Source organism: Ranitomeya variabilis, chromosome 3 (assembly GCF_051348905.1).
Source record: "Ranitomeya variabilis isolate aRanVar5 chromosome 3, aRanVar5.hap1, whole genome shotgun sequence".
In the NCBI taxonomy this organism is placed as follows: Eukaryota; Metazoa; Chordata; class Amphibia; order Anura; family Dendrobatidae; genus Ranitomeya; species Ranitomeya variabilis.
The window spans coordinates 168,535,987-168,562,282 of NC_135234.1; the positions used below are offsets into that span (position 1 = coordinate 168,535,987).

Consider the following 26,296-nt stretch of genomic DNA (forward strand, 5'->3'; position numbering starts at 1 on the left):
TTAGGGTTTTTATACTGACCGCTTAGAATTCTGTCCTATCCTTTTCTATTTAGCTAGAAGTGCTAATTTTGCTAAATCCTGTTTTCTGCCTGCGTGTGTCTTTCCTCTTATACTCACAGTCAATATTTGTGGGGGGCTGCCTATCCTTTGGAGTTCTGCTCTGAGGCAAGATAGAATTCCCACTTCCATCTATAGGGGTATTTAGTCCTCCGGCTGTGTCGAGGTGTCTAGGACGTGTTAGGTACACCCCACGGCTACTTCTAGTTGCGGTGACAGTTTAGGGTTTGCGGTTAGTACAGGTTCCACCTACTCCAGAGAAAGTCTCATGCGGCTCCAAGGTCACCGGATCATAACAATCCTCCTAGCTCTTAAAAACTGACGCGTGGGGATTCCATTAATCAGTGATTGTGGATGCGATGATGTTGCATGGAGTATAGAGTTAACAGCCGTGTCTTTTTGGTAGACATTGGTTTCCAGGATTCCATGTGGACCTTTGAAGATCAGTATGTCCAGGAAGTCTATTCATGTTTGGCTGTACTTGCATGTCAGCTTAATATTCATGCCATTATCATTTAAGATGTCCACAAAGTCAAGAAGGTCCCGTTCTGTGCCCTGCCAAATCATAAGAATGTCATCAATATAGCGGACCCAGAACAGGACCTTCTCAATAAAAGCTATGGGATTCACAAAGAAAATTAACCTCTCCCACATGCCTAAAAACAGGTTTGCATATGAGGGGGCAAAAGCTGCCCCCATAGCAGTTCCCTCTTTCTGCAAGTAGATAGTCTCCTTGAACATGAAAAAATTATGTCTCAAAACGAATTGAAGAAGGTTCAGAAGAAAGTTGACAAGCTCTGCATCATAATCGGTCATCATCAAAAAGGTTCTGGTGGCCAGTGTTCCATCGTGGTGTTGTATCGATGTGTACAGGGATTCCACATCCAGACTTACTAGCCACATATCATCATCCATCAGGATACCTTCCACCTTCTTCAAGACATCCCCTGTGTCCTTTACATGTGATGGTAGATCAAGCACTAATGGTTTCAAATGGAAGTCAAGATATTTGGAAATCGTTTCACACAAGCTCCCATTGCCTGATACAATGGGGCGTCCGGGTGATGCCGTTAGGCTCTTGTGGATTTTAGGGATGAAATAAATACAAGCCACTTTCGGAAAAGTAGGTATCAGATTGTTCCTCAGTTCCTTGGTTATGATCCCCTTTTGAAAAGCCTCTTCTAAGATGTCGTGGGCCATATCACCAGATTTCCCCCTTTGTCAGCTGGTTTTATCACTGCTCCCTTAAGATTCCTCAATTCTCTCAGTGCTTCTCTTTGGGCATAGGTAAGATTACCATGTGTGATTTTTTCCGAAATTTTCTCAAATTCATCTGATACCATTTTCACAAACAAATTCACATTACGATAGAGGTTAAGTGGAGGAAACTTCTTTGGGGTAGGTGGCACAAACGTACCCCTGATATTAGGTCTCTCCTGTTCACCACTCAGTTCTTCCAATATTGATATGGCTTCCAATTCTTTTTCGTTCCATTCCTCTATTTTAGGCTTCTCATGTAGTTTCTTCAATACCAGTTTTCGCGCGAACAGGTGGAGGTCCTTTATGGCTAAAAAAAGAGTTAAATGGAGCAGTGGGTGAGAAGGACAAACCTAAACTAAGGACTTCCAACTGGGATTTAGTGAGCTTAATTTCCGTTAGATTAATTACCTGAAGTTTTGATGTGGATGGAGTGTCCATTCTTCTATCCTTCCTTTTATAGTTTTAATTTTTCCTCCAATTAGTATGCTTCCTTAGATTATATTTACGATTCCCAGATATACTATCATCATCTCTGGAAGAAATGGATGAGAATGAGGAAGTCCTCACAATGTTCGCTGTTGTGAATTCTGCTTTTGGGCTCCCTCCGGTGGTTGTAGGTGGTAATGCAGTTGCCCCTGAGTTGCAGTCCTGGTCAGGTGTATCTGCTGATTGCAGTTCTGACTGGGGTATTTAGGCGTGCAGGATTCATTAGTCCTTGCCAGTTGTCAATTGTTGTTGGGAGGTGTTGGACCTCTGCTTGGTTCCTCCTGCCTTTCTGCCAAATCAGCAAAGATAAGTATCTGGGTTTTTTTCCTGTGGCACACATGCTATGTGCTTCACAATTCAGTGCTATTCTTTGTGTTTTCTTGTCCAGCTTAGATTGTGTCAGTATTTTCTCAGTCTTGTTGGCTTCTCTGGAGTGGCAGATATACATTCCATGTCTTTAGTTAGATTGTGGAACTTTTTGTATTATCTGCTGTGGATATTTTTGGAAGGGTTTTAATACTGACCGCCTAGTAATCTGTCCTATCCTTTCCTATTTAGCTAGAGTGGCCTCTTTTGCTAAATCCTGTTTTCTACCTGCGTGTGTCTATTCTTCTCCTACTCACAGTCATTATTCATGGGGGGCTGCCTATCCTTTGGGGGTCTGCTTTGAGGCAAGGTAGCATTCCTATTTCCATCTATAGGGGTATTTAGTCCCTCCGGCTGTGTCGAGGTGTCTAGGGTATGTTAGGCACACCCCACGGCTACTTCTAGTTGCGGTGTTAGTTCAGGATTTGCGGTCAGTACAGGTTCCACCGACTCCAGAGAAAGTTTCATGCGGCTCCAAGGTCACCAGATCATAACAGTACAACTGGCCCATAATGAGTTAAATGCATCTCAGAAGAAGGGAAGAAAGGTGTTGAGCCATTTTTTTTTCTGTAGTCTGTTTTGTCTTTTCTTCCCTCTTTATTTATGGGTGGCTGAGGAGTCTTTTGCCAGCATGGATGTTCAGGAATTAGCTTCTCGTGTAGACCAGCTTGCTGCTAGGGTACAGGGTATTTCTGATTATATTGTTCAGACTCCTGCTTTAGAGCCGAAGATTCCTACTCCTGATTTGTTTTTTGGTGATAGGTCCAAATTTTGGGGTTTTAAAAACAATTGTAAACTGTTTTTTGCTCTGAGACCGCGATCCTCTGGTGATTCCATTCAGCAGGTTAAAATTGTCATCTCCCTGCTGCGTGGCGATCCACAGGATTGGGCATTTTCCCTGGAATCTGGGAATCCGGCCTTGTTTAATGTAGATTCCTTTTTTCAGGCTTTAGGATTATTATATGATGAACCGAATTCTGTGGATCAAGCGGAGAAAACCTTGTTGGCCCTGTCTCAGGGTCAAGAGGCGGCAGAATTGTATTGTCAGAAATTTAGAAAATGGTCTGTGTTGACTAAATGGAAAGATGATGCTTTGGCGGCAATTTTCAGAAAGGGTCTTTCTGAATCCATTAAAGATGTTATGGTGGGGTTTCCCACGCCTTCCGGTCTGAGTGATTCTATGTCTCTGGCCATTCAGATTGATCGGCGCTTGCGGGAGCGTCAAACTGTGCGCGCTGTGGCATCGTCCTTAGAGCAAAGTCATTGTGGCGCCGCTTCTCATGTCATTTCAGTCTGCCCTAAGCGGACAAAAAGGATCGTTAGTTCATTTACTATCAGTACTGTACAACCTATATTTCTGTTATCGGTGTCCTTGATCTGCTCATTGTCATCATTTTCTGTCATGGCATTTGTGGATTCAGGCGCCTCCTTGAACTTAATGGATTTTGAGTTTGCCAGGCATTGTGGTTTTCCCTTGCAGCCTTTGCAGAACCCTATTCCTTTAAGGGGGATTGATGCTACACCTTTGGCTAAAAATAAGCCCCAGTTTTGGACACAGGTGACCATGCACATGGCGCCAGCCCATCAGGAAGATTGTCGATTTCTGGTGTTGCATAATTTGCATGATGTTATCATGCTGGGTTTCTCGTGGTTGCAGGTACATAATCCTGTGTTGGATTGGAAATCTATGTCTGTGACTAGTTGGGGTTGTCAGGGGGTTCATAATGATGTTCCTTTGATGTCAATCTCCTCTTCTTCCTCTTCTGAAATTCCAGAGTTTTTGTCTGATTTTTAGGATGTATTCGATGAGCCAAAGTCCAGTTCCCTTCCACCGCATAGGGACTGTGATTGTGCGATTGACTTGATTCCAGGCAGTAAGTTTCCTAAGGGCCGACTTTTCAACCTGTCTGTGCCTGAACATACCGCCATGCGGAGTTATGTTAAGGAGTCTTTGGAGAAAGGGCATATTCGACCATCTTCTTCACCTTTGGGAGCAGGTTTTTTTTTGTTGCTAAGAAGGATGGCTCCTTGAGACCTTGTATTGATTATCGCCTCTTGAATAAGATCACGGTCAAGTTTCAATACCCTTTACCTTTGCTTTCTGATTTGTTTGCTAGGATTAAGGGGGCTAGTTGGTTTACGAAGATTGGCCTTCGGGGGGCATATAATCTTGTTCGTATTAAGCAGGGTGATGAATGGAAAACTGCGTTTAATAAGCCCGAAGGCCATTTTGAATACCTTGTGATGCCATTCGGGCTCACTAACGCTCCATCTGTTTTTCAATCCTTCATGCATGATATCTTCCGGACTTATATTGATAAATTCTTGATTGTATATTTGGACGATATTTTTATTTTTTTCCAATGATTGGAAGTCTCATGTGGAACAGGTCAGGATGGTATTTCAGATCCTTCGTGACAATGCCTTGTTTGTGAAGGGGTCTAAGTGTCTCTTTGGGGTGCAGAAGATTTCTTTTTTTGGGCTTTATTTTTTCTCCCTCATCTATGCAGATGGATCCGGTTAAGGTTCAGGCCATTCATGATTGGATTCAACCCACATCCGTGAAGAGCCTTCAGAAATGTTTGGGTTTTGCAAATTTTTATCGCCGTTTCATTGCTAACTTCTCCAGCGTGGTTAAACCCTTGACTGATTTGATGAAAAAAGGCGCTGATGTGGCGAATTGGCCCTCTGCGGCTGTCTCTGCCTTTCAGGAGCTTAAACGCCGATTTACTTCTGCTCCGGTGTTGCGCCAACCAGATGTTTCTCTTCCGTTTCAGGTTGAGATTGATGCTTCTGAGATTGGGGCAGGGGCCGTTTTGTCTCAGAGGGATTCTGTTGGTTCTTTGTTGAAACCGTGTGCCTTCTTCTCCTGCAAGTTTTCGCCTGCTGAACGCAATTATGATGTCGGCAATCGGGAGTTGTTGGCTATGAAGTGGGCGTTTGAGGAGTGGCGACATTGGCTTGAGGGAGCTAAGCACCGTATTGTGGTCCTGACCGATCATAAGAATTTGATTTACCTCGAGTCTGCCAAATGGCTGAGTCCTAGACAGGCTCGATGGTCCTTGTTTTTTTCCCGTTTTGATTTCGTGGTTTCGTATCTTCCGGGTTCTAAGAATATTAAGGCTGATGCCCTTTCTAGAAGTTTTTTGCCTGATTCTCCTGAGGTCCTTGAACCGGTCGGCAGTCTGAAAGAAGGGGTGGTCCTTTCTGCCATTTCCCCTGATTTACGGCGGGTTCTTCAGGAATTTCAGGCTGATAGACCTGACCGCTGTCCTGTGGGGAAATTGTTTGTTCCTGACAGATGGACTAGTAGAGTGATTTCTGAGGTTCACTGTTCTGTGTTGGCTGGTCATCCTGGTATTTTTGGTACCAGAGATTTGGTTGGTAGGTCCTTTTGGTGGCCTTCGTTGTCACGTGATGTGCGTTCTTTTGTGCAGTCCTGTGGGACTTGTGCGCGGGCCAAGCCTTGTTGTTCCCATGCTAGTGGGTTACTTTTGCCATTGCCAGTCCCTGAGAGGCCCTGGACGCATATTTCTATGGATTTTATTTCTGATCTTCCGGTTTCCCAGAGGATGTCGGTTATCTGGGTTGTTTGTGACCGGTTTTCTAAGATGGTTCATTTGGTGCCTTTGCCTAAATTGCCTTCCTCTTCAGAGTTGGTTCCGTTGTTTTTTCAGCATGTGGTTAGTTTGCATGGTATTCCGGAGAATATTGTGTCCGACAGAGGTTCCCAGTTTGTTTCTAGGTTTTGGCGGGCCTTGTGTGCTAGGCTGGGCATTATTTGTCTTTTTCTTCTGCATTTCATCCTCAGACAAATGGCCAGACCGAGCGAACTAATCAGACTTTGGAGACTTATATGAGATGCTTTGTGTCTGCCGATCAGGATGATTGGGTGGCCTTTTTTCCATTGGCCGAGTTTGCCCTTAATAATCGGGCTAGTTCGGCTACTTTGGTTTCGCCTTTTTTTTGTAATTTTGGTTTTCATCCTCGTTTTTCTTCTGGGTAGGTTAAGCCTTCTGACTGTCCTGGTGTGGATTCTGTGGTTGACAGGTTGCAGCAGATTTGGGCTCATGTGGTGGACAATTTGGTGTTGTCTTTGGAGGAGGCTCAACGTTTTGCTAACAGTCGTCGGTGTGTTGGTTCCCGGCTTCGGATTGGGGATTTGGTTTGGTTGTCTTCCCGTCATGTTCCTATGAAGGTCTCTTCCCCTAAGTTTAAGCCTCGGTTTATTGGTCCTTATAGGATTTCTGAGATTATTAATCCGGTGTCTTTTCGATTGGCGCTTCCGGACTCTTTTGCTATCCATAATGTCTTCCATAGATCTTTATTGCGGAAATATGTGGTGCCCGTTGTTCCCTCGGTTGATCCTCCTGCTCCTGTGTTGGTTCGAGGCGGAGGCTTCAGTACCTTGTCAAATGGAAGGGTTATGGCCAGGAGGATAATTCTTGGGTTTTTGCCTCTGATGTCCATGCTGCTGATTTGGTCGTGACTTTCATCTGGCTCGTCCTGATCGGCCTGGGGGCTCTGGTGAGGGTTCGGTGACCCCTCCTCAAGGGGGGGTACTGTTGTGAATTCTGCTTTTTGGCTCCCTCCGGTGGTTGTAGGTGGTAATGCAGTTGCCCCTGAGTTGCAGTCCTGGTCAGGTGTATCTGCTGATTGCAGTTCTGACTGGGGTATTTAGGCGTGCAGGATTCATTAGTCCTTGCCAGTTGTCAATTGTTGTTGGGAGGTGTTGGACCTCTGCTTGGTTCCTCCTGCCTTTCTGCCAAATCAGCAAAGATAAGTGTCTGTTTTTTTTTTTTCCTGTGGCACACATGCTATGTGCTTCACAATTCAGTGCTATTCTTTGTGTTTTCTTGTCCAGCTTAGATTGTGTCAGTATTTTCTCAGTCTTGTTGGCTTCTCTGGAGTGGCAGATATACATTCCATGTCTTTAGTTAGATTGTGGAACTTTTTGTATTATCTGCTGTGGATATTTTTGGAAGGGTTTTAATACTGACCGCCTAGTAATCTGTCCTATCCTTTCCTATTTAGCTAGAGTGGCCTCTTTTGCTAAATCCTGTTTTCTACCTGCGTGTGTCTATTCTTCTCCTACTCACAGTCATTATTCGTGGGGGGCTGCCTATCCTTTGGGGGTCTGCTCTGAGGCAAGGTAGCATTCCTATTTCCATCTATAGGGGTATTTAGTCCTCCGGCTGTGTCGAGGTGTCTAGGGTATGTTAGGCACACCCCACGGCTACTTCTAGTTGCGGTGTTAGTTCAGCATTTGCGGTCAGTACAGGTTCTACCGACTCCAGAGAAAGTTTCATGCGGCTCCAAGGTCACCAGATCATAACAGTTCGCACTTTTATTGGTTGTGGATTGCCATCTATAAATAGTGCCGTTTTTAAAATCCAGCATGTTCCTCTGGAATTTCTTCGCCTTAGTGTCCTTCACCTCCTTCTCCCAAATGGTGAATTGTGCATCTATATCTTTGTTCAATGCTTCAACCTCAGAAACTGACATACTTTCAAGTAATTTAGTCCTGGTTGATTCGATCTCCACATCCATCTTTTCTAGACTTTTTTTTATTATTTCCAATTAGTAATTCAATTAAGGATTTTGAACATGTGTTACATGTTTCTTCCCACCTTGTCTGAAATGTAGTGTCCTCAACCGGATATGATGGCATTATCCGTACTCTTAGCCCCCTGGGGATTAATCCCTTGGCAAGATAGTTCTCCAGTGATGCTTTATTCCACCACATGTGTGTTCTTCTCTTCAATAAATATTTAATAGAATTTTTCAATTCAGTTTTTTGCCCACCATTCGTGGAATCATTATGCAAAGTATCTCCATTAAATACTGTATCCATACAGGATCACCAGTTTTGGTCTCTGGTTTTTATATCCATATTAGCCCAATACACTTTGTAACAAAGTACAGGAACAGTTAAATACACCTATACAAACAAGGCTTAAATAGTGGCTCTTCCCACATCAATATGCAATCCAAGCCGAAAAAACCTGGAGCAGATGCCAATATAACATTTTTCAATTACTTTATTAACAACAATTTGATAAAAAAAAGTGCAAACAAGTTAAAAAATGAAGATATTGGTGCACAATACAACCGCCCAACTGGGTAGTACACCCTTATATATTTTAACAGTATTACCATAAATTACCATCCATGTAGCTAAACACCACATATAAACCAAGGGCTCATATAAATGCGTATAATGCCCTAATGTATAGCCCCCTATATTCAAGGTGGCTTATCTTGGCCTACAACCCTCCTAGAAGCATGTTCCCAAAAGGATACTAAATATTTAACTATCAAAAAACAAGGCTATATGTGATTCCTATAATGCATATAGGTAACTGTTTGTTGTAGAAAGTACAGACTGATTCCATAAGGTAAAGTGCACAGTGCTTATTTAGAGTCCGCTATAAGTCATATTGCACATATATTTTATAACAGGGCAAACACCTCAATATAGTCTTAATTGTAGCAAGCACAAATGAAAGGTTAATTTCAACATGAACATACAAGTTGCTTTAAGATATATTGCATGTACCAGATAAATGGAGCAAACGTCTCCAATAAAGTGTTAATGACAGCAGCCACAAATAGACATAGGAAATCAGTCTGAATTAATCTAAATCAACATAAATGTGAAAGGGTATATGACCTAGTCAGGCAGCGTGGGTCACCGACGCGCGTTTCGCTTCTTCCTGGGGGATTTACCGTGTGTGTGAGCATGTCTAGCGTGCTTTTATCTACCCATGAATCAGTGGTGGCAGTGGTTTGTTACAGCGCTTCCGCCAACACATCGGGCATGACATCAGCCCCTGTCGGCGTCACGTGCCGCCGGCTCACACACCTCCATCTGATGCGTCAAGATGAAGGGGCAGGGCCAGCCGCAGTACAGACGCATCTCCAGGGCTACGCATACCCGGATGTCTGCAGAAGCGCACACCGCTACATGATGCTGGATCTACCGTATATGTCAGTGTCTTCTATGATGCATGCAAGTAGTCACATTAACCCTAAAGTGAATATTACTATATAAACTCCCGGATGACCTGTTTTTAAATATTCTAGTGAGATATATATACAGTACAGACCAAAAGTTTGGATACACCTCATTTAAAGATTTTTCTGTATTTTCATGACTGAAAATTGTACATTCACACTGAAGGCATCAAAACTATGAATTAACACATGTGGAATTATATACTTAACAAAAAAGTGTGAAACAACTGAAAATATGTCTTATATTGTAGGTTCTTCAAAGTAGCCACCTTTTGCTTTGATGACTGCTTTGCACACTCTTGGCATTCTCTTGATGAGCTTCTAGAGGTAGTCACCGGAAATGGTTTTCCAACAATCTTGAAGGAGTTTCCAGAGATGCTTAGCACTTGTTGGCCCTTTTGTCTTAACTCTGCGGTCCAGCTCACCCCAAACCATCTCGATTGGTTTCAGGTCTTGTGACTGTGGAGGCCAGGTCATCTGGTATAGCCCCCCATCACTCTCCTTCTTGGTAGGAGAGTCAGTTTATTCATGGAGTTTCTGGAAGGGTTAAAAAAGCCCTCCTGATGTACGAGACTCCTGCTTCTCTAGATTCCGCTATGAGTCTTGTTGTCCGCATTGATCGCCGTTTGCATCAGGCGGAGCATGAGACACCGCCTATGGGAGAAGGTGTAGGTTCACGTGAGGTTGCTGCAGGTGAGCCCACGGAGCCTATGCAAATCGCAGGGGTGACACATGTTAAGCGTCACCGTGTGCTCTGCTTTACGGCCGACGCTGACACAGTCAGTGCAGGAAGCTCTGAGCAGCAGCGCGTAACCCTGTGGACGCCGGGGGACGTGACAGACATCAGAATGTGAGTATGTACTGTTTTTTTTTTTTTTACTTTTACAATGGTAACCAGGGTAAATATCGGGTTACTAAGCGCGGCCCTGCGCTTAGTAACCCGATATTTACCCTCGTTACAAGTGAACACATCGCTGGATCGGCGTCACACACGCTGATCCAGCAATGACAGCGGGTGATCAGCGACTAAATAAAGTTCTGGACTTCTAGCTCCGACCAGCGATATCACAGCGGGATCCAGATCGCTGCTGCGTGTCAGACACAACGAGATCGCTATCCAGGACGCTGCAACGTCACGGATCGTCGTCGTTCTCGCTGCAAAGTCGCTTAGTGTGAAGGTACCTTTAATTATAGCAGGCACTTCAGGGTGGCTTATCTTGGCCTACAACCCTCCTATAGGCATGTTCCCAAAAAGATACTGAATGTTTAACTATCAAAAAACAAGGCTATATGTAATTCCCATAATGAATGTAGGTAACTGTTTGTTGTAGAAAGTACAGACTGATTCCATAAGGTAAAGTGCACAGTGCTTATTTAGAGTCCGCTATAAGTCATATTGCACATATATTTTATAACAGGGCAAACACCTCAATATAGTCTTAATTGTAGCAAGCACAAATGAAAGGTTAATTTCAACATGAACATACAAGTTGCTTTAAGATATATTGCATGTACCAGATAAATGGAGCAAACGTCTCCAATATAGTGTTAATGACAGCAGCCACAAATAGACATAGGAAATCAGTCTGAATTAATCTAAATCAACATAAATGTGAAAGGGTATATGACCTAGTCAGGCAGCGTGGGTCACCGACGCGGGTTTCGCGTTCCGCTTCTTCTTGGGGGATTTACCGTGTGTGTTACACTTTGGTTCTTTAGAGGTTAGTCTATCCAAGACATTGAACAGTATATGTGAAGTTGCTGAATTTCTGTAATTTTTTGGCCAGATGTTTTATGTGGGTTATGTTATACAGCTACCTTTTGTGCGTTTCACATAGTATCGCCTAGGCTGTGTTTTATTTCAACTGCAGCCTTTGCTGTTGAGCAGCTTTTATAATGCACGTCTGGAGATCAGTCTGAATTAAATTCTTTTGAAATAGTAGTTATTGATAATCTATGCACTTAGCACTTTCTACTTCACTCATTATTTAGTTATTAGTTCATTAGGCACATTTTATTGTTCCTCTACATCACTTTTTATGCTGAAAGCATTATTAGTTTGTCTTTAGAATGTGTTTCTATGGTCCTTTTACTTTATTTTTTATGCCCATAGCATCTATAATTTATCAGTAGATTATAGCCGGTTCTTTAGACACTTATGATTTATGTATGATTCACTCACGCTGCACGGGTTAATTTTGGTACATATCACAGGTTGTATATCTGTTGATTCATATGCACAGAAAGAAACACATATACATATATATATCTCACTAGAATATTTAAAAACAGGTCAGGAGTTTATATAGTAATATTCACTTTAGGGTTAATGTGACTACTTGCATCATAGAGGACACTGACATATAGATCCATCATCATGCAGCGGTGTGCGCTTCTGCAGACATCCGGGTATGCGTAGCCCTGGAGATGCGTCTGTACTGCGGCTGGCCCCGCCCCTTCATCTTGACGCGTCGGATAGAGGTGTGTGAGCCGGCGGCACGTGATGCCGACCGGGGCTGATGTCATGCCCGGTGTTTCGGCGGAAGCGTCGTAACAAACCGCTGCCACCACTGATTCATGGGTAGATAAAAGCACGCTAGACATGCTCACACACACGGTAAATCCCCCAGGAAGAAGCGGAACGCGCGTCGGGGACCCACGCTGCCTGACTAGGTCATATACCCTTTCACACTTATGTTGATTTAGACTAATTCAGACTGATTTCCTATGTCTATTTGTGGCTGCTGTCATTAACACTATATTGGAGACGTTTGCTCCATTTATCTGGTACATGCAATATATCTTAAAGCAACTTGTATGTTCATGTTGAAATTAACCTTTCATTTGTGCTTGCTACAATAAAGACTATATTGAGGCGTTTGCCCTGTTATAAAATACTAGATGGTGGCCCGATTCTAACGCATCGGGTATTCTAGAATATGTATGCGTAGTATATTGCGCAGCCCACTCAGTACATTGCGCAGCCCACGCAGTACATTGCGCAGCCCACGCAGTACATTGCGCAGCCCACGCAGTACATTGCGCAGCCCACGCAGTACATTGCGCAGTACATTGCGCAGCCCATGCAGTACATTGCGCAGCCCACGTTGTAGATTGCACAGCCCACGTAGTATATCGCACAGCCCACATAGTATATCGCACAGCCCACGTAGTATATTGCGCAGGCCACATTGTATATAGCACAGCCACATAGTATATTGCCCAGCCACGTAGTATATAGCACAGCCCATGTAGTATATTGCTCAGCCACGTAGTATATAGCACAGCCCATGTAGTATATTGCCTAGCCACGTAGTATATAGCACAGCCCATGTAGTGTATTGCACAGCCACGAAGTATATAGCACAGCCCATGTAGTATATTGCCCAGCCACGTATATAGCACAGCCCATGTAGTATATAGCAATGTGGGCATCATATCCCTGTTAAAAAAAGAAATAAAATAAAAAATAGTGATATACTTACCTTCCGGAGCACCCGGATCCAAGCGATGCTCCTCGGCCGCTCCGGTCCCAAGAGTGCATTGTGGTCTCGCGAGATGATGACGTAGCGGTCGCGCGAGACTGCTACGTCATCATCTCGCGAGATCGCAGCGTGGAGCGTCGGGAGGAGCGGGTAAGGCCTGTTGTCGATCCGGGGGCCGACGGACTGTGAGTATCTAACGATTTTTTTATTATTATTTTTAACATTAGATCGTTTTACTATTCATGCCGCATAGGCAGCATGAATAGTAAAAAGGTGGTCACACAGGGTTAATAGCAGCGGTAACGGAGTGCGTTACCCGCGGCATAACGCGGTCCGTTACCGCCGGCATTAACCCTGTGTGAGCGGTGAGCGGAGGGGATTATGGAGCGGGCGCCGGGCAGTGAGTGCGGGGAGTAAGGAGCGGCCATTTTCTTCCGGACTGTGCGCGTCGCTGCAGCCATGACAGGCAGCTGCCGAGACCAATCAGCGAACGAATAGCCGCGACAGAAAGAAGGACAGGACAGACAGACAGACAGAAAGACGGAATTACCCCTTAGACAATTATATAGTAGATATGTGCAATATGACTTATAGCGGACCCTAAATAAGCACTGTGCACTTTACCTTATGGAATCAGTCTGTACTTTCTACAACAAACAGTTACCTATATGCATTATGGGAATTACATATAGCCTTGTTTTTTGATAGTTAAACATTCAGTATCTTTTTGGGAACATGCCTATAGGAGGGTTGTAGGCCAAGATAAGCCACCTTGAATATAGGGAGCTATACATTAGGGCATTATACGCATTTATATGAGCCCTTGGTTTATATGTGGTGTTTAGCTACATGGATGGTAATTTATGGTGATACTGTTAAAATATATAGGGGTGTACTACCCAGTTGGGCGGTTGTATTGTGCACCAATATCTTCATTTTTTAACTTGTTTGCACTTTTTTATCAAATTGTTGTTAATAAAGTAATTGAAAAATTTTATATTGGCATCTGCTCCCGTTTTTTTCGGCTTGGATTGCATATTGATGTGGGAAGAGCCACTATTTAAGCCTTGTTGTTTGCATAGGTGTACTTTATTTAACAAGTTGTTGTCCAGGTAGTTTTCCCTCCATTGAAATGTCTGGTAGTGTATTCTAGTTGCCCAACACAAAACGTATTGGACCTATTTAGTTTAGTGGAAAAAATAACTAAATTACTTTAAAAAGAAGCACTCCTCCTCCCTTCAACATTTGTATCCTCTTAATATATTGCAGTTATCATATTATATAGCACTGTGTACTTACAATTGCTCATTCTGCCTTTCTACCCAGCTAATTCTTCTATTTTCCAATCGATCTACGACATCATATAATTATGAAGTGACTAGCTGGATCCTTCTAAGATCTATCGTATTAACAGGAGGTCAATTTTCTCTGCACAAGTCATGAGCCACTGAAAAGTCCCTGGCAGGGGGGATGGGGTGGAGCAGCTGGCTCAGGAGTTGAAAAGGGCAATGAATTATGCAGGGACAAGAGTCTTCCTGTTTCTACACAGAGCAGATAAAAGAGAACAATTTGCTGGGTAGAAAGGCAAAATGAAGAATTGTAAGCACACAGTGCTGTATAATATGATGACTGCAATATATTAAGAGGATAACAAATTTGTAATGAGTGTGCTTCTTTAATTTGGTAGGAAAAATGTGGGACTTTGTGGGCTAGTGGGACACAAGTGGTTTACTTTAATATCTGATTTGCCATAATAAGTGATGGGGGGAGTTTTTGCTTTTATTTTTTCTGCTGCTTCCCTGAGTAATCTTTTCTTACGGTTTCACACATATGGGCCTATTATTTAGTGCTAATGTATATGGCATTTACGAAGGTTAATCAAACAAAGCTGTTAAAAGCCACGCTCCCTAATTATACTGAGAGCCACGTCCGCTTATTAAGGCCATAGAAGTTACCGCTAAAAAAAGGTAAAAACGGGCCATTTTTTTACCTAATGACAGGCCCACTTTATGGCCTGTTTATGCATATTTCCATGTGATCATAGCAGTTATTGGCCAGCGTGCACAATAAATCAGATCATTGTTATCTGTAATAATAACTGCAGAGCTGGAAATGTCCATCAGACACTGCGGTGTAACACCGTTTCCAGGGACCTTTCACCTTTTATGCTTCAGCAGTCCCCCAGTCCTGCAGTAATATTGATGACAAAGGAGTATGTACCATGACAGTATCTCTAGGCTCCAGTATTATGGTAAATAGGTAGGGTATATAGATTTTTGCTCATAAACGTGAAGCATTTTCATTGCCTATGTAATGCATTTACAGTGTGTTTGACCCCGAGCATGTATTAACTGTTTTGTGGTTTGTATTTTAGTGCTGAAGCCATGGACTTCTACAGTGAACATCAGTCAAAATCGTTTTTTAAGTAAGTGATTGTAGTGATAAATAATATATATTAATGCACTCTCTCTTAAGGGAATCTGTCAGCAGGTTTTGCTACCTCATCTGAGAGCAGCCTGAAGTAGGGAAAGAGGAGCTGAATCCAACGATGTATCACTTAGATGGCTGGGTGCAACCATCCTGATACAATCAGAGCTTTTAGATTTAATGAACCAGAGCTGAGCAAGCTGCCCCTACCCACACCAGGCTCTGTGTGCACAAAGTCCATAGACAGTGAGCTGCCTATCACAGGAGGTGGTTGCCGGACTAGTCCAGCAATGGTAATCTCTCACTGATAAATCCTTGACCGTTAGTAAACAGTATGCAGTTTGACAAGTGACACATCCCTGAATTCTGTGTTTCAGCCTCTATCTCCTGCTGTCTTCAGATTACATAGCAATAACCTGCTGACAGATTTTCATTAAGCATGGTTCAATCTGTCATTGATCTGGCTTTTTTGTGCATTGTGATGAATGTGAAGCAAGACAATGATATCCTAAGTAAAACCACAGGTTTAAAAAAAGAATAGATGAGAATGTCAGATTGCGCGGATTACAGTGCCAATCACCATGGATATGCCTAAAAATCGTCATATACCGTATTTGTATATCCAACTCGTTATAACATGATATAACCGTATACAGTATTTGTCAAAAGTGTGGACACATCTGTTCATGCAGTGGTTTTCTTTGTTCTCATTGGAATGTGTAAATTGTAATAATAATAATAATAATCTTTATTTTTATATAGCGCTAACATATTCCACAGCGCTTTACAGTTTGCACACATTATCATCGCTGTCCCCGTTGGGGCTCACAATCTAGATTCCCTATCAGTATGTCTTTGGAATGTGGGAGGAAACCCAAGCAAACACGGAGAGAACATACAAACTCCTTGCAGATGTTGTCCAAGGTGGGATTAGAACCCAGGACTCCAGCGCTGCAAGGCTGCTGTGCTAACCACTGAGCCACCGTGCTGCCCAGATTGTATATTCAGACTGGAGGCTGCAAAACCATAAAGGGAACAAGGAGTGACTAAACACTGGCGAATAAAACCAGAATGTGTTACACTTTAGATTCCTTACAGTATCCCCCTTTTCTTCTGATGACAGCTTTACGTACCCACAGTATTCATAATCCTATCTGCTCACCGAATACAGTTAATATGCCATTTATACCGCACAGTGAATTGCATTTTACTTTGTTTTCAGGCATTATATGTACCCAAACATAGTGCCATTAAGTAATACTTCACCTCATGCATACAACACGCCCTCGTTCAGTTACTGTGAGAAAAAATACAAAGCTATTACCCTCCGAAGGCAGAAAGGTGAAAATGAACAAACATGCTGCTGCCTCAGGCTCCAAAATCACTGTGTTCCCCATGGGTCAGAGGGGTTGTTCCCTTACAGGCACTGTTCTGCCTGGCTGCAGTTTTTAAGTCACAACAAACCACGCTGTACTCACCTTCCCGGATCTATCGGCAGGTTTCCACTGCTGCTTATGGTGTGTCGTTTGGCTGCTCGCTTGATTGGCTGACACCACCTTGATAGCGCTGCAGCCAATCAAGTAAGCTCAGTGGCTCTGCCCATGTGTGCTGAACACCCCCTTCAGAGCTGCTGAGCTCACTCATTGGCTAGCTCGCTATCAACATGACAGCCAATGCCAGACCTTGGGAGCACATGAGCAATGGCGGAGAATCGCCGGTGGACCTGGGGAAGGTGAATACAGCGGTTTGTTATGCTTTAGCAAACTACACCTAGGGCAGAACATTGTCTGTAAGGGAACAGCTCTTTAAGAATTGCCCCTTTGTAGTTGTTGTAGGAGAAATCACATAACTTTTAACAAGGTTAAAAACCAACAGATTATATTTTATATATTACTAAAAGTCAAGCTATCCTCATTTATCTTTTCCATGACCACTTCTTGTTATTGAAGCGTTGAATACTTTAGGATTTTGTGACCAGTGCAATCTACCATGGTCATTAGTAGGTAAATAAAGAGCCCATGGTTAGTTTTTATGATGGAGCCCTGGAGCAGCCAAGCTGTGCCATTACCGCTGATGTAACATTTTGCCGGCGATATTTTCGTTGCATTATCTTGGACCCTTGGAGACATGACAGGCACAACTTTCCTTCCCCTTGATAAAGCGGTACGCGAAACGTGCGTCGGGGCTTCAGAGATATTGAGGACAGGCGGACTCTATGGGTATGTGTTGGCTGCTATACTTTGATTAACTCCTTCATGCATTTTTTGCACTATTCACTTTAAGGCTAATTTTGTTATGTCATTTTATGCATGTTAATATATTGATGCCTTACATATAAAGCCCAGAGCCTGAATATACTCACCATCTCTATCTTGTTTCTGCACTTTGCTTGGGTTAAAATCCTTTCCTCTTAATGTCTGATTTTATATATATATATATCTAATATATAAAGCTGAATGTGTGTGTGTGTGTATGTATGTATGTATGTATGTATGTCCGGGATTGGCATCTGAACCGTAGCAGCTACAGCCACAAAATTTTGCACAGTCACACGTCTGGACCCCGAGAGCGTCATAGGCTATGTTGTGAGGTGAAATTTTAACCCCGCGCTTTCCAATTCACCAAACAATTTTGCCCCTATCTACATAATGGGGAAAAAGTGAAAGGAAAAGTGTTGGAGGCGTCGCAGCTACAGGCACAAAATTTTGCACAGTCACACGTCTGGACCCTGAGAGCGTCAAAGCTATATTGTGAGGTGAAATTTTAACCCCGCGCTTTCCAAGTCACCAAACAATTTTGCCCCTATCTACATAATGGGGAAAAAATGAAAGGAAAAGTGTTGGAGGCAAATTAACAGCTGCCAGATGTGAACAAGGGGGACTTAAAGAATGACAGCGATGGCACCAAAGAGTATATACTGTACAGTTGCTAAGGTGGGGCCCCAACATGGGATAATCACACCACCACGGGGATATGAACACACACACAAAATGCGCCACACACTACCACGTGCTCGAACACATATACCACCCTCAGTGCACATTTCACCACACATACACCAACCTCGCCACATAAAAGTAGAAACACAAAAGTCGCCGCTCAAAACTCGCCACGCGCAAAACTCTCCACATGCAAAACTCGCCACACGTGCAAAACTCGCCACACGCAAAACTTGCACACGCAGAAAAATTGCCACACGCAGAAAAATTGCCACATGCACAAAAGTTGCAACACATGCAAAAGTTGCCTCACACAAAACTTGCACATACTCAAAAGGCACCACACATAAAACTCGCCACGCGCAAAACTCGCCATGCGCAAAACTTGCTGCACACAACTTGCTACACTAACCTGTCACATGCAACTCGACACACAAAAAGTTGCTACACGCATGTCGCCACACAAAACTCATCTCACAAAAGTCCCTACATGCATGTCGCCACACGCAACTCAACACACACAACTTGACACACGAAACTCGCCCTAAAACACACACAAGTCTGGTATCCTTCAAAAATAAAAATCTGATTAATAAGCAGACAAACTACAAGAGCAACAAATGTACCATATAGGAATCCGGCAGCTGTCAGTCACATGACCAGTCTATTATGTGTATGTGTGAGCTAATATATACTGCCAGGGGGTGGGCTTACTGTTGGCTGGGGATTTATCAGGCTGCCATTTTAGCTTACAAATACTGAGGTAAAAATACTGACCAAATAACGTGTGAACGAGGGCTAATACAGGAGGAGATGGCATACAGCTATATACTATATACAGGAGATGACACACAGGTATATACTATTTACAGGGGAGATGACACACAGGTATATACTATATACAGGAGGAGATGACACACAGATATATACTATATACAGGAGAGATGACACACAGGTATATACTATATAGAGGAGGAGATGACATACAGGTACATACTACATACAGGAGGAGATGACATACAGGTATATACTATATACAGGAGGAGATGACACACAGGTATATACTATATACAGGAGCAGATTACCTACAGGTATATAGTATATACAGGAGGAGATGACACAGGTATATGCTATGTATAGGAGGAGATGACATACAGGTATATACTATATACAGGAGATGACACACAGATATATACTATATATAGGTGAGATGACACACAGGTATATACTATATACAGGAGATTACATACAGGTATATCTAATATATAAAGCTGAATGTGTGTATGTATGTATGTGTGTATGTCCGGGATTGGCATCTGTACCGTCGCAGCTACAGCCACAAAATTTTGCACAGTCACACGTCTGGACCCCGAGAGCGTCATAGGCTATGTTGTGAGGTGAAATTTTAACCCCGCGCGTTCCAATTCACCAAACAATTTTGCTCCTATCTACATAATGGGGAAAAAGTGAAGGGAAAAGTGTTGGAGGAAAATTGACAGCTGCCAGATGTGAACAATGAGGACTTAAAGAATGAGAGCGATGGCGACAAAGAGTATATACCGTACAGTTGCTAAGGTGGGGCCCCGACATGGGATACTCACCACACACGGGGATATGAACACAAACACAAAATGCGCCACACACTACCACGTGCTTGAACACATATACCACCCTCAGCACACATTTCACCACACACACACACCAACCTCGCCACATAAAAGTCGAAACACAAAAGTCACCACTCAAAACTCGCTACATGCAAAACTCGCCATATGCAAAACTAGGCTCACGCAAAACTCGCCACACGTGCAAAACTCACCTCATGGAAAACTCACCTCATGCAAAACTTGCACACACAGAAAAATTGCCACATGTACAAAAGTTGCACCACATGCAAAAGTTGCCTCACACAAAACTTGCACATACTCAAAATGCACCACACATAAAACTCGCCACGCGCAAAACTCGCCATGCACAAATCTTGCTGCACACAACTTGCTACACTAACCTGTCACATGCAACTCAACACACAAAATGTTGCTACACGCATGTCGCCACACAAAACTCATCTCACAAAAGTCGCTACATGCATGTCGCCACACGCAACTCAACACACACAACTTGACACATAAAACTCGCCCTAAAACACACACAAGTCTGGTATTGTCCTTCAAAAATAAAAATCTGATTAATAAGCAAACTACAAGAGCAACAAATGTACCATATAGGAAATACGGCAGCTGTCAGTCACATGACCTGTCTATTATGTGTATGTGTGAGCTAATATATACTGCCAGGGGGGAGGGCTTCCTGTTGGCTGGGGATTTATCAGGCTGCCAATAGCAACCAATCACAGCTCAGCTTCTATTTTGCTACAGTTAATTAACCTGAGCTCTGATTGGTTAATATAGGCAACAAAGACATTCTCAGTATAACAAAGCTAATATATGTTGTGAAATGCTTCTATTAGCTTAGTTTTTGCCTTTTAATAATTACATTTCTATCTATTTGTTTTGTGGTTTTTGTGTGCAGAATAAATTTTTGTTAACACATTCTATTTTGCTAACAGCAGTCATTAACCCGGGCGAAGCCGGGTAGTACAGCTAGTATATATATATATATATAGTATTTGTATTAATTGTACTTTAATAAAATGTTATATCTTCTTACCTTCCCTTTCTGAGTGGTGTGTTAAAGGTATCTTGTACCTATTTATTGGGTTAGTGTTAATGCACACACCCCTTCCATGCTTTCGGGGATTTCTCTTCACGGTGAAGGAACCCTCCTACTAGCATAGATATGCTTTTGGACATCTTTTTGTATATTATCTTGGTAGTAGTACGTATTCTAGGTCTGGAAACGTCGTAAAATGTTTTACTTTGTGGTTCTGTGTGACAAGGATTGGAGTGGGAAATTTCAAGGATTCATCCCGTTAGTGTTGTCTCTCCTACTGCCCCCCACTAGTAACCAGGAGAACCAGGAGTAACCATGTTATCACCTCTTCCTGTACCCTATATATATGTTCTGTGATTGTCACTTTTATGTTTTTTTTCTCTTCTATAAAGTAGTGTGATGAGGGACCGTTGAGCCCCTAATCAGGTCATTTATCTGCTCCCTGATGCTAATCTTTACTGGCGTCTAATTGTAGAAATATATTATTTATATTTATTTTAACTTATTGACTGTATAAGCTTTAGAATCAGCACATCCAGAACTTGAATTCATCTTAAGTCAGCCTTAGCTTAAGTTCGTCTTTTGCCACAAACATGAAATATTATGCACTTTTTGCAAAATGTTATCCTTTAATGCAAAATTGCATAAAGACTCCCTTACATATAAGGTACTTTGGTGATGTCATTTTTTCCGGGAGGGTGAAACTGCTGAGCTTTTCAAATGCAAACCGATTCGAGAGACGTTGGCGAAAAGCAGCTTATTACACAGTTTTTGGGGAATTTCTTTTATTTTCTTTTTTTTTGTTGGCTTTTTCTTGTGTTTCTTTTTTTGGGGGTGGGGACATCTTTTTACCATTTTTGTGGTAGAGAGGTTTGCTGTCATTTTTTTTTTTTTAATCTGTTGATCATCACCCAGACAGGTTTTCTGGTCTTCTCATTGAGTTATATTGTAAAGTATGGAGTGTCTTTTTACCAGAAAATGCCTGAAGGATGCTCCGATCACTTCTTTTAACTGCATGGCATTTTTCGAAACCTGAAGTGGGTAAAAGTTTTTCACAAGCCTGAACGGATGCACAAACTGTATAGCAAGTCACTTTGTTTTTCCATAGAAATAAAGAAAAAAATTCTTTTGAGCTTTTTCTGGTGGTTTTTGGAATGGACCAGCTCCAAACCATGAAAAAAACACATGTGAACATACGTTAAGGGTATGCAAACACAATGACTTTTTCAGGTGGATTCCAGGCAGAAACAATGTTGCAAATAATGAACATAATGCACAGTAATATGAAAATAACATTTGCATGTGCACATTCTGTCTTTTGTTAATTATTTTAACCACTTTAGTGTTCAGAAACCATGAACCAATTATAAGAAGTAAGCTGCTCGCTTGTTATAGGTTAAATTATAGAGAAAACACACCACAAAAATGCCGACAAAACCAGCAGCCAAGCGCGACTCTTTTCTGTAATTTAAACTATAGTGAACAACTTCCAAGTTTCCGGACCCTGAAGTGCTTAAAAGAAGTAACAGAAAATTGAATGTGCGCACAGCAATGTCTTTTTTACATTGCTGTGCATTAGGTTCACTTTATGCTGCTGTTTTGCAGCGCATTTATAGGCATAATTCTCCTGAAAAAGACACAGTATGTACATTTAATTCTTGGGGTATGTGCACAGGATGTCTGTTTTTCTGGAGGCAGAGCCACCAAGCTTTTCTAGGTGAAGACGCTGGCAGACTTTTTCCTGACGCGGCTTCCCTGGCAGCGTTGCTATAGTTTTTTGCAGCAGTTCCACCAGTAGTGTCTTTAGTGGTGAGCGGCTTCCTAGCAGAAGTTGCCCGAAGAAGCAACATGCAACTTCTTCAAACCGCTTCACGGTTTCCAAACACTGAAGTGGTAAAAGAAATAACAAAAGTCTAAACATGTGTGTAGCATTGTCATTTTTACATTGTTCTGTACTATGTTCATTTTTTGCAGTAGTATTGCTGCAAAAGACAATACCCTCTTGGGTTTTTTGGTTGTAGGAAAACTAATTTAAAATTAATCAAGAAAAATGAGTTGGTGGGCCTGAAATGCATGACAGGTACAAGTTCTCATCTTTGAGTCCCCCCCACCTATCGGGAGAAAAGAGTCCAGCATCCACCTTTTACTAATTCAGACGGAGTCCGTTCCCCATTATTATACTGAAGAAGTGAAGCCTTTGTAGAATAATAGTCAAGTAGTAATTCTGGTCATCGAGGCACATGCGATGATTGCTTCTTACTCAATTGTTTCTGTAGCTGCCATTGATGAAAGGTGGGTGCAACCTGTCCATTATAGCAGATGGGGGGGAAAGCATCTTTCAATGGTTGGGTGAATCATTTAAGAGGGGTTCCAGGACCTCCATCACGGAAGGTGAGATGCTATAAATGCCTATAATGGATACACCATATTCATTGAGAAATAATGGCCCAGTTATCCTGCACGATGTACGCTCCGTTCACATGTAGGAAGGCCTCCTGCAACCTAACACTAGACTTGAAGCCATGTACGCCTCTCTTATCACAGTTCGCAGGATCTGGTTTATGAATAAATGGATAATACTAATAATGTCATAGATTAGGTTGACGATGTTCCTCACCATGCCTCCGAGGGCAGAAGTCAGCGATATGTCAGCACAATCCATGCTGTAGTGCCTTCTGTACACGCCATAATTATGGTATAGCTCGCTACGTATGTCAGTCGGTGTCAGTGCCCTCTAGCAGACATTCTGTTCTGTTCAATGTCATTGTGGTAAATAATTAAAAAGCCTGGAACTGGAGTTTGAAGGCACAGTTTCTGTTGAATAGTAATTCTGTTAAACGAGGCACAAGGTATGCTGACAGATTTACAAAGTTACATTTATTAAGCTAAAGAGGACATCGGGGCTCAGTGTGACATAGACCTTTATTCATAGTGAGAGGTGACAATACGCTCTTTGTCCTCAGAGCTAAAGTTGTCATTTAAAGCATTGACAAATATGTAACATTCCCACATGAGGATTCCTTTGTCCGACTAATTATTCATGTGGCAAACTCTGACGTAGGTTAGTGTAAAGTGCCATCTACTAAATGCCATGCTAAAAGGATCAATTCAGACCTGATGGTAATGGCGTGCAATCGCCTCCCAGCATTACCATCACAACCAAGAAAAAAGTAGGTTTCTTAAATTGTATTGTACACCTTGTGACAAGTATAAGACCCTGTTCATGAATGCATCCATCAGTATCTATGCAATATCGCTTGTGAAAAATGCAGGCAACCGCGTCGCCAAAATAATTAGATCTGCTGATCTCCTCCATTTTGTTAGCTGAAACTCCTGGCGATTAGCTATTGTTAAAGAAAGTTGCCGGCCTCCCCGATACTATTACATGATGTCTCTGTTGTCATGTCTGACTTCAAGAGGGGAAAGTACAGCTCAAAACCACAGCAAAGGTGAGCTAATGGCAACTTTGCTTCACTGATGCTTAACTTATTTGTTGTGTTGTAGACAGGGTTTCTCGCCAGGTAACCCTAGTGAGTGACTGTTCAAGCTGCGGACCTCTATGAAACAATCAATTATAATAATTATCCAAGAGTGAATTGCACAGTGCTCTGCACTGTTTTTCCTGTCAAAGTGGTGGTCACCTCGATGCTGTACAGGCCCCAACTCTTATAAGTCAGTGGGGCCTGTGCTATTGGTGCCCATGGTGTGATGGATCAGCGCTATGACCTGACTTCCTGACCTCCAGCAGCAAAAAGACCCACACCCTGGACCCTACAGTATGCAGGCCCCAAAACTAGACACCATAGTATACAAACTCTGTAATATACAAACCATAAACTTGGGGGCTACCATTGAGAGTGGGTCATTCAAGCATCAACTCTATCTGTAAGGCCTGTATCCCCACAGTCAGATCTCATTGTGCAGAATTTTGCACTGTTTTGTGGTAGCAACATGGTTCTAGCTTCAGTACTCTGCTTCCTTTTGACAGTTTCGGCCTTTTTTGTTTTGTCATGCCCTTGCTGCAGCTTTCTGGTGCACAGACCTATTTGCTCCTCCAGCATGGCCTCCAACCTCTCTCTGCTCCTTCCAACCACCTCTGGTCCAAGTGCAGGGTAATTGCAGCTCTAGCATTAGCCATTAGGGTATGTTCCCACGGTCAGTAAACGCTGCGTACATCCGCAACGTCCAACCCGCAGCAGCCAGATGTTATAGCATAGTGGATGGGATTTCAGGAAATTCTATCTCCACTATGCATGCAGGGATGCCTCTGGCTTCCCTGCGGAGACAGACATGTGGCGCATCTTTCCAGGCCACAGCATGTCTATTTATGTTGCAGAGACTCTCAGTCTCCGCAAGATAAATATCACCAGTCCAATCTACTGTATTGGACGCGGTGATTCCGCACGGTTCCATGAAAACATGAGGAATCACCTGCATTCCAAAGCCAGCAGCGCTTTGGAAAGAGCGGACATGTGCTGTGTCCAAAGCGCTACCTAATACTGACTGTGGGAATATACCCTTACTGGTTTCTTCTGCGCTATCACAGTACGTCCAGCATAGCCGCCGTGGAAAGTCCCCTTGGGGTCTGTGTTATGCATGTTTAGATTCAGTGTTGTAGACCATTCCTACATTACTCCTATAGATTACTGAGATAGGAGATGGCAGATGCTGCAGATACAATTCTATATACACGGAAGGATGGATGAGCTACAGGGAGAGCTCCACCATCTACATAAATCTTATTAGCATAAGTGCCATCTCTTATCTCAGTAATGGGAAAGTCTGTCACTGAATACAGATTTTACCTCCAAATTGAAAATTTTGATAAAATTTTGTAAAAGAAAAAAGCTAATTTCTTTGATAATCTGGATTACAAATTTGCTTACTTTCATGTCTACTATTGATTTATTTATTAAATACAAATTAATATGATGGTTGCTCTTTAAGGGCCCCCATAAACATTACACGTATGTCAGCAGAACGATTGCGCACGTCCTGTTTCAGACTGCCGATCGCATTGTTCTCTCTGAGATAAGCAACCGGCCAAATAGTCGGCAGCTTTCTCATAGCTTTCTCATAGCGAACACAGGAGCATTTGGGTGCGCGAACATGTCTTCGTATGGGAGGGTGGGCCGAGACCACTGGATGATCGGCAGAAGCATCTTTAGACTGATGGTGAACTAGTGTGTATGGCTTGTGCTGTCCAATCACATCTGATACCACGGGCAAAGAGGGGAAACCTGTCAGTTTCAAGACATCTAAGATGTCGGTATCTATTTAAATATGTTGTTTGGGCCTTTAGCAGAGAAAGCAGGATTTTTTTTTCTACTTGATCTTACAGTAGTGGGACAATGGACAACTGATCTTGGTAACCTGTATTGTAAAGAAAGAGCGACTGAACTCTCGTTCTTTGCACACAATGGATGTATCAATGGCAAGAGGCTTTTCAGTAGGAAAGCATTATATTGCATTTGAATGTCATGGATATTAATAGACTACACACCCTTCAACTGATATTTGTTCCCCACCTGTTATGTGATCTCAAGTTGACTCCCTGCTTAATGTTCTTTGAAGGTGGTCACCATC

At 42.6% G+C, this 26,296-nt stretch overlaps 1 protein-coding gene across 2 annotated transcripts in view; it reads left to right on the plus strand.

Moving 5' to 3' along the window:
* Positions 1-26,296, plus strand: part of NME7 (NME/NM23 family member 7) — a 339,877-nt gene that overhangs the window by 128,374 nt on the left and 185,207 nt on the right. For both annotated transcript variants that reach the window (XM_077294850.1, XM_077294851.1), the window contains exon 5: positions 15,046-15,096. In XM_077294850.1, coding sequence (XP_077150965.1) covers positions 15,046-15,096 — 51 coding nt within the window. The remainder of the gene's footprint in view (positions 1-15,045; positions 15,097-26,296) is intronic.